The sequence below is a fragment of the Leucoraja erinacea genome, chromosome 27 (genome assembly GCF_028641065.1).
Source record: "Leucoraja erinacea ecotype New England chromosome 27, Leri_hhj_1, whole genome shotgun sequence".
Taxonomy (NCBI): Eukaryota; Metazoa; Chordata; class Chondrichthyes; order Rajiformes; family Rajidae; genus Leucoraja; species Leucoraja erinaceus.
Window position 1 is genome coordinate 12,278,306 of NC_073403.1, and position 10,000 is coordinate 12,288,305.

Genomic DNA, 10,000 nt, shown 5'->3' on the forward strand with positions numbered 1-10,000 from the left:
GGGAGTGATCCAGTCAACAATGAAGTGAATGCTTAGAACCTTGTGAAGATTAATTCTTGATCATAATGAAAATGTGTACGTGGTACAAGAGTTCCTCCTGTTATCACCTCTGGGTTTCCCCTACTCCCTTTGCTCCATGGATTTTCTCAGCAGTTTATCTCCAAACTCTGTGGTCACCCCCTTTAAATGGCTCTGTACAAGATGATCTAACACTAACCTTTAGACTTTAGAGATGCTGCACGGGCTCTTCAGCCCACCGAGTCCACGCCCACCAGTAGTTACCCCATAAACTAGCACTATCCTACACACTAGAAAAGATTTACAGTTTTACTGAAGCCGATTAACCTACAAACCTGTACGTCTTTGGAGTGTGGGAGCAAACTGGATCACCCCCAGAAAACCCACAGGGAGAACGTACAAACTCCGTCCAGACAGCACCCATAGTCAGGATCGAACCTGGGTCACTGGCCCTGCACCACTGTGCTGCCCGTATATATGCAGATGTATGCCCAACGATATCTGCTTGTATTGCTGTGAAATACCTTTGACAATGATAATTGCAAGTTGTTGAGATGGCATCATTGTGGCCCCTTCCTGGGCGGAGAGACTGGGGATGGGTGGAAAGTTCTGCACGAGTAAGCCATTCAGCCCCTCAGGCCGGCCCCACCATTGAATACGATCATGGCTGATCTGCCCCGGAACTGTCTCCTCTTCTCTCCCAGTTCCCCACTAGTGGAAACATCTCGACATGCACCCTGTCAGGATCCCTCAGGATCAGACGTCTTGCAATCAGATCATCCCTCGTTCTTTGAAACTCCACGGTATATAGATCAGCATCCCCTGATCCTCTTTTTTTTTGTGCAGTATTCCTATAACAACTTTGGGCGGGATACCTACGATGATGACGATATTCGTCGCTGTGCGGTCACGGATATTGCCTCCTCGCTGTGGCGCGCCGTGCGATGTGAGATTCAGCTGGACTGGATCTGCAAGATCCGTAAAGGTAGGTGGGAACAGTGTGCAGTGTTCATAAGTGATAGGAGCAGAATTCGGCCATTCGGCCCATCAAGTCTACTCTGCCATTCAATCATTGCTGATCTATCTCTCTCTCCTAACCCCATTCTCCTGCCTTCTCCCCATAACCCCGGACACCCGTGCTAATCAAGAAACTATCTATCTCTGCCTTAGAAATATCAATTGACTTGGCCTCCACAGCACTCTGTGGCAGAGAAAGCAGTAAGGCTTCAGAGTCAAGTGAAGCAGCATATCAAAGTATGCTGAGCAAGTTTTAGTCCTTTGAAGAACATGATTTTCAGGGAGAATTGAGTTTGCAGAAGCTGGTTGCTGGCACAAATGAACATTTCAATTGCCGACATAACTCGAGGCAGTTTTATGCTGGAAATACAGGGAATAGAGGGATAAGGTTCATGTATATGAGATCAGTTCATCTTGACATCATGTTTGGCACAAACATTGTGGGCTGAATTTCCTATTCTGTCCTGTTCTATAAAATCTCCCGTTGGGAGCAGAGAAGCTCTGACGCGGGCAGCATGTTGCTGGCAGGATGAGCCCGTTTTAAACTGTTTTGAACCACCATTCAGCATGGGTTGGCTGAGAAATCAATTGGAAATGATCAAATGCAAGTGGACCATTGATGGTCTGTTTTGCTTTATGATATTATTGAGGGCTTGACATAAAAACATAGACAGAGAAACATAGAAAATAGGTGCAGGAGTGGGCCATTCGGCCCTTCAAGTCAGCACCGCCATTCAATATGATCATGGCTGATCATCCAAAATCAGTACCCCATTCCTGTTTTTCCCCCCATATCCCTTGAAGTAGCAGTAGCAGCATCAATCCTGGTGGCTAATTTAATTTCTCAGGCAACTTGTTCCTCTTAATCTGTTTCTCTTGTTCCCCAATTTCTTATCTTTCCACAGAAATCTTCACATTCTTCTGGTGTGAGCTGCTCCTGTACATTTTACATTCTGGAAGACTATGTTCCTTGTTCCCATCACTCTTTCAAGAGATTATTTTTCCTTTGTTTACTTTTCTACATTTCTATCTTAAAAACTTGCTCAAACCGCCTTCCAAATTGTAGAATTTCAGAGGACTTGTAACGAGATGTTGTGGCTTGTTGATAACCAATTAGCCCCCACATCACAACCTCCAACCATAATCATCCCAGCAACCTTGTGCCTGGGTAGCCTGCATTGCACTGCCCTGCAGAGCACTGATTCATCCCAACATTGTTCATGCTCCAGTCTAAACCCTCACAGCAACAAATACCCCTGTCCCACTTAGGAAACCTGAACGGAAACCTGAACGGAAACCTCTGGAGACTTTGCGCCCCACCCAAGGTTTCCGTGCGGTTGGAGGTTCCCGGAGGTTTTTGTCAGTCTCCCTACCTGCTTCCAATACCTGCAGCCTCCGGCAACCACCTGCAACCTCCGGGAACCGCACGGAAACCTTGGGTGGGGCGCAAAGTCTCCAGAGGTTTCCGTTCAGGTTTCCTAAGTGGGACAGGGGCATAGAAAAACTCCATGCCTCACAGATAGGCATCTGCTCGGGGACCTGCCATGGGACCCCATTACCGGCTAGCATAAACCTACGCCCACAGCTGGAACTCCTGCATCAGTGGACAGCCACACGGACTTGGTACGGAGCACCTGCTGGTTCGGTGGGAGTTGTGCATAGGGCTCGGGGGCCAGAGAAATGTGCGGAGCAAGGCTGCCATTGATAGGAATAGCTGCCCAGACCCTGCAGTTTCTTCCATCACACTTGCCGATGCATGGAGCAAGTAATGGCACTGCTGGTCTTTGGCATCCGTGCAGCTCTGAGTCATGTATTTAAGCGCCAAGCTGCCCTTCCACTCACCCTGGCCAACCCAACACCAACACTAGAAGATAGACACAAAAAGCTGGAGTAACTCAGCAGGTTAGGCAGCATATTTGGAGTAAAGGAATAGGTGATGTTTTGGGTCGAGATCCTTCTTCCATCTATTCCTTTTCTCCAGAGATGCTGCCTGACCCGCTGCGTAACTCCAGCTTTTTGTGTCTATCTTCAGTGTAAACCAGCACCTGCAGTTCCTTCCTACCAATACTAGAATGTAGAAACAAAGAACTGCATAAGCTGCTTAATACACAAAAGGATACACAATACTGGAGTAACAGCAGATCAGGCAGCATCTCTGGAGAACATGGATAGGTGATGTTTTGGGTTGAGACCCTTCTTCAACGTCATCTATCCATGTTCTCCAGAGATGCTGCCTGACCTGTTGAGTTACTCCAGTACTTTGTGTTCAACACCAACCCTCGCAGGCAGCCTCTCCACAGCAAGCCATGGAACCACCAGTGGAGGACTGGTTTACACCAAATTCCCAATGCACCATCATTCCTGCAGTGCATGTCTGCGTATATAATGCTCAAATGACCCACTGTTAGCGCTGGTTCCAAACACATGACTTCCGGGGAGCATACACAGTGGTGCAGCTGGTAGACCTGCTCCCTCACAGCGCCAGCCACCCAGGTTCGATCCTGACCTTGGATGATGTCTATGTGGAGTTACGCAGGCTGTCCCTATGACTGGCTGAGTTTCCTCCTGTACTGCGGTTTCTTCCCACATCCTGAAGATGTGCGTGTTTACAGGTTAATTGGCCTCTGTAAATTGCCCCTAGTGTGTAAGGAGTGGATGAAGAATTGGGATAATGCAGAACCAGTGTTAAGGGGTGATCAGTGGTCAGAGTGGAGTCGCCTGAAGAAGGGTCTCAACCCGAAACGTCACATACTCCTTTTCTCCAGAGAAGTTGTCTAACTTGCTGAGTTACTCCAGCTTTTTGTGTCTCTGTTCGGTGGGCCGAAGGCCATGTTTCCATGCTGTATCTCTAAACTACACTAAACACCTCCCACTAGAAACAAGGAACTGCAGATGCTGGTGTACACCAAAGACGAACACAAAGTTCTGGAATAACTCAGAGGGCATCTCTGGAGAAAATAGATTTTTCGCCAGAGATGCTGCCTAACCCACTGAGTGACTCCAGCACAGGAGGGAGGCCTGAGGGAAAGGTGCACAAGGGAGGCACCTGCTGGAAGTTAGTGGCATTGCAAGTAAGAACTGTTCAATGAACTCTTGATTGAAAGCATATGGGGACCTCTCTGACTGTGTTAGAAGTATGGAGTCAGCTGAAATACCCACAAAAGTCAGCATGTTGTAGCTACACAGAGGAAGGAGTACCGGAAGAAAATGCATGCAACAGTTTGGGCAAATTCCAAAGAGAATTTCAGCTGATTGCAATGCCAACAAGGATAGCTAAACTAACAACATAAAGCAGGACATGGGGATAGACACAAAAAGCTGGAGTAACTCAGCGGGACATTAGGACAGGATAAAGGAGTGTTGTGTGGAATTAAGTTAGCAACCAATGGACAAGAATATGAACTATAGCTCTCAATAGTAGCCCGGACTGACTTCCAGGAAAAAAAAAATGTCACAATTTTAAATATAAACAACAAGGCTAATGTTTAGAGTTCTGGGATTTATTCAAGAGACTGTTAGTTAATGCATCAACTGTGAGAGGCCCGTTTTATATCTTCTAACGTTGACATAGATTTGCAAGATGTGGGTTATTTGGAGTAATTTGCTCTCAGTAACAACTCACAAGGCGTACAGAAGGAGTCTTGTTTAATTTAATTGATTGTCACGTGCACTGAGGTGCTAACCAATCAGCGGTAAAACAGCACGCGATTACAATTGAACAGTCCACAGTGTACAGATACATGATATCGTGTAAGGCTTAAAACATTAGTTTGCAATCCTAGTGAATGATATGTTAATATGGGGGAATCAGGCGGAATTAATTTGAAACTTGGAAAGATGAACTATTAAGATGAGATAGAAACATATTTCATCATAGATATAGTCATATAAAGGTTAGGAGCACAGATAGTTGATAAAAAAAAGAGGAGGTGTGACTTTACTATATGTGAGTGAGCAGGTGAATGAGCAAATGTGTTCTCAGGCCTTCTCTCTCTCTCTCTCTCTCTCTCACTTCTTTACCTGATGCAGTGATCCCTGTATTAATGCTGCTCTCTACTAATGCCCCACGCTCGGATATTTCATCCACTTCGCTGCCAGTTTCCACCCTATTCTCATGTTTAACTGGACCGACTCCAACTCATAAAGCCATGCAGCAGTGTGACAGGCTCATCGAGTCCATGCTGATCATCAGACCCCCTTTTCCATTCATCTTAAACAAAACCATTTTGTTTGTCTACATTCCCTTCAACCTTGGTTGACCGCTCACCTACTCACGGGGGACACTTCACCTGTTCTCCAACTCCCAGGGGATTGGGTAGAATGGACAAGCGCACAGATTCCCACTGCGGTCTCAGTGCTTCCGTTTTTATCGCTCCGTTTCCAGTGAGGATGTGAGAATAGGGCAGGGAAATGATGTTGGGGGGTCAGCGATCAGCCACGAGCTTATTGAATGCTGGAGCTGGTTTGAGGCCAAATGCTCTCTCGCTGTTTCTGTTTCTTATGTTTCCCTTTTACATTTCCCACTGTGTCCCTCCCTCATTTCTCTGCAACTTAAAACTAGTTTTATCTCCCGCTTTTCCTGCTTCTGATTAAAGTTACACAGATGCTGACTGACTTGTTGAATATTGACAACATTTTTCCTTGTATCAGTGATTATATTGGAATGGCATACAGATGGCTGACAGATAAGAAAAATGAGATAGAAGGAGGGGATCATACAGCCCATGGGACTAGTTCCATCATTCGATAAGATAATGGTGCCATTTTCCTGCATTGACCCTATATCCCCTAATACAAGACGGCTATTAGGGATACAGAGTAGCAGTAAGTAAATGGACAGTATATTAGTTCAGTACAGGCTGGTTATGCATTAATGGGGATTGTACTTGATAATTTATTAATGTAGAATTCAGACAGCTGGTAGTGGAGCAGAGGATAAGGACGGATAGTGAAGATGATGGCAGATGATACATCATTGTGGTGTACAGATGACAATGTAGAAGCACTGAGTGCCCTGGGAGCCTGATGTATCAATGGGGTCACAGGAAGTGATCTATTACTGTGCATGAAAATGGGTGATATATTAGTGCAACATTCAGATGGGTGATGTGTTAATAAGCAAGAAGATGTATGGGGTGTTGATGGGGATACATGTTAGTCAAGGCTACTGACAGGTGAGAATATTAATTATTCATGTATTGGGCATGTTATGAGGCTTGGAATTTTTTTGTGGGGTATTTGACGAACGTTGCATTAGTTAGGAACGCAGAAGAATAATGGAATACTTCTGAGATAAAGGTAGCAGATATATTAGAGATGGGTATGGTTGATGTTTTCTGCTGAGCTGTCCAACGATGAATTGGTTAAAAAAAAGCAACAACCAGGTGATTTATTAGTGTGCAAAACAGATATGATACGTCAGTGTTGAACATCATTGCTGTGATATATTAATGAGAGAATAAGTGGGTGAAATATGAGTGAGCTATGTACATTAGCGAAGGATACATTAGTCTTTGATACTGATGGATTAGCGTGGATACAGGGGCCATACATATTCTTGCAAGATACCAGGCAGGTGCTACATTGTTATGCATTACAGGAGCATGATAAATTAATCTCAGGTACGGCCAGGTGATATATCGTTGGGAAATAGAGATGGATGATAACTTTTAGCAGAAACAGATAGCGAGGAATTCAACTGGTGAAATATTAGTGAAAACTGTTGAAGAATGGTGTGGTGCCTCTAGATGACTGTTATAACAGCGTACAGGTAGTTCTGCTATTACATGCCTACGGACCCTCTTGTTATGGAAAATCATGTCACAGAGACATTTGTGTCAAAGGGGGAAAGTGGGTTAGGGCCTATATAGTTCGGGTCAGGGTAAAGGGCCTGTCCCACTAAATAGACTTGTGCACAAGGACGGAAAGGGCCAAGTGTCCCAACTAGGCCTCTGGATTTTGTTCAAAATCATTTGGCGACTGGATGTATCAGGTCGGCTACTGCTGAAAAACACCGCTTTCAGCGAGCGTGTTCATGACGAAGAGGGGCATCAGACCAAGACTGCCATAAGCTCAGGATGTTTTTGTGGCAAAGGCATCCAGTCGGACTACAGACCCTCCAACATCACCCCCACATCAAGCGACGCCTCCTTCCTTGAGGAGCTTAACCACCTCTATGGCCGCTTCGACAGGGACAATCTAGAGACAGCCATGTTCAAAATCATTTGGCGAGTAGGACAATGCACGAAGGCTGCTGGCCCTGACGGCATCCCCGGGGCGTGCTCAGGGCCTGTGCTGCGCAGCACAGACGTCTGGACTGACATCTTCAACCTGTCAAAGTTGTCCCCACTTGCCTTAAAACCGCCTCCAAGTGGTGCCAAAAAAACTCCACTGCGGCCCTTAACTTCCGCCCAGTTTTACCCCCATCATGGTATTAGGTCCTGGCAGGAGAATACTAGCATGGAATAATGATGGGTCATCACATAGAAGACAGAGTGGAAGAATCTGCTTTTTTCCAATTTTGGTCAAAATGTCTAAGAAATTGTATACTTGCATTGGAGGCAAACCTAAAGAAATTCACTCCAGCGCTGTCTCCTCTACACCCTCCTATCTAACATGGTAACACCATAATCAATCATGCAGATGATACAACGTGCTTGCCTCATCAGCAACAACCGAGAGGGTTGTTCTCCACATCAACGGGACGGAGGTGGAAGAGCAGCTAAATCTCCGAAATTATGATGATGACAGTCTATTGTCACTTGGTATGGCATGCTAGCTAGGCACTGAAAATGAAATCACCGGTTCTTTGCTGTTTGTCACACAAAAGAGTCGCCCCAAAGGCGCCGACAAACAGGTCTCTCCGTAACAAAAAGTACGGCATCACCTCTTCCTCCCCCCACGCCGGCTACCCTTATTATTTTATTCAAATCAGCGCTCAGTATTCTTGGTGTTTGTAAAGAAAAATGAATCATACGCCGGCAGTAAAAAAAAATCGCCAAGTGGGACAGGCCCTTAAGAGTTTGTGGTATTAGAGGAGAATACTAGCATGGAATAATGATGGGTCATCACATAGAAGACAGAGGGGAAGAATCTGCTTTTTTCCAATTTTGGTCAAAATGTCTAAGAAATTGTATACTTGCATTGAGGCAAACCTAAAGAAATTCAAATTGCAAGGCGTCATAGTTACAAAGGTTATGGAGGGGGTCATTTAAAAATGAGGTGCATTCAACATTTTGGTGCGGTCAGGTATTCTTTGGTGTTTTAAAGAATGAATCATATAAGATACCGCAGTCTTTGGATTCTCCAAAGGTCCCCAACAGGTTGTTGAGGGTGAATCACTGGAGGTATGTCAAGATAACTTTTTAAAAGATCTGGGAATTGAGGGCAACGGGGAAACTGGCACTGAAGGAAGTTGTAGAAAGTGATGGGCGTTGCCCAGTCCATCATGAGTATTGACCTCCTCACCATCAAAGGGATCTACATGAAGCACTGCTTCAAAAAGGCAGCTAATCCCATCAAAGACTTACAAACACTCTCATCTTGTTGTTACAATCGAGAAGATGATACAGGACCCTGAGAATCGTAATCTCCAGGTTCAAAAACAGTTTCTTTCCATCAGCCATTTATCTCTTGAACCACCTTGTCTAACCCTAACCACAACCATACCTCATCACCAAGCTACTATGGACTTCCAATAAGGTTACGCAACATGGTTTGGATTGCACCATTACGGCCTGGTTACCTGTAACTAAAAAACTAAAACATTATTGTTTATTGTATGTTTATTTGTTGTGTTCTTGCATTTAGTGGGTCTGTAAAGCTGTAGCAAGTAGGGATTTAATTTTCCGGACCTTCTGCATTTGACAATTAAACACTCTTGACTCCTGATCTCTGCCCCAAAGCCCTCATGTGCTCCAAACCACTTCCCACTGATTACTTTTACCTCAAATCTCTGATCCGCCCTCTGGCCTGTCACTCCTACTCCTCAACACCTGAGCTTCCTAAACTCCAACCCATTTTCCTCTTCACTGGCCAGCTGTACCCACCTGCTCCCAAACCCAAAGGCAGACCCCTTGCATGCCCACAGATCAGCAACGGTTTTCATCGATGTCTCTAACCCGTCCTGCAAAGAAGTAGTTCATCACCAATCCGACATCCAACAACTACTGATCCAACAACCTCTGTCCTCCTGTTCAGGGCATTTACAACTAATCAACCAGAGTACATGTACAGCCCCAGTAATTTGAACTGGAGAATCGCATGTCTTGAGGTTACAAGTTGTTCTAATGTACTTTTCCTTTTCCCCTCAGGAGCTGTTGTGAAAGAACCAGAGGATACTGAAGGTACAGTCTGTTTTAGCCATTCTACTGTATGAAGCTTGAGTGAATTGTATCGTAAGTGAGGGGCAAATACTATTACCCCTATTACAGTAGATCGTTCATTGTTAGAATTTTCAACTGCAGTTGCCTGCATTTTGACTGTCCCTCCGATATTATAAGCTGGAAATTCAATCACTGTTAATGTCAGTGGAATGGATTTTCAGCCAAAACTGCAAACCCAACCACGGCCACATTGTTTGCGACCAAGGGTGAATTTCTGTCATGTTGCTTAATTGACTTTGGGTGACTCTGTTGCTATTAAACGCAGCCATTGTTTGTCTCTTCCCAGATACTTCAAGCAACAAGTGGGTGCGCTTCAAGGATGCCGAGTACAAGTTCTTTGAACACCGCTCCACCTGGCCCCAGGCCCGTCGGATCTGCACCTGGTTCCGAGCGGAATTGGCATCCATCCACAACCAACAAGAGCTGGCCTTCCTGGGACAGAATCTCCAGGAGGTAGGAATCCAGAGTCATAGCGGCAACATTTTAGTTTAGGATGTGATGGCAGAGAGTTGCCTGTACAGTCTGCATTCATGGGAACCATTGCTGGTCAGGATAGTCAGCTTGTGAAGGTAAACCTCTGA

The 10,000-nt window shown here is 45.3% G+C and overlaps 1 protein-coding gene across 1 annotated transcript in view; it reads left to right on the top strand.

Moving 5' to 3' along the window:
• mrc2 (mannose receptor, C type 2) overlaps positions 1–10,000 on the top strand; it is a 146,770-nt gene that overhangs the window by 101,042 nt on the left and 35,728 nt on the right. Inside the window, 3 exon segments of the mRNA XM_055657046.1 lie at positions 865–1,003; positions 9,348–9,380; positions 9,706–9,872. Coding sequence (XP_055513021.1) covers positions 865–1,003; positions 9,348–9,380; positions 9,706–9,872 — 339 coding nt within the window.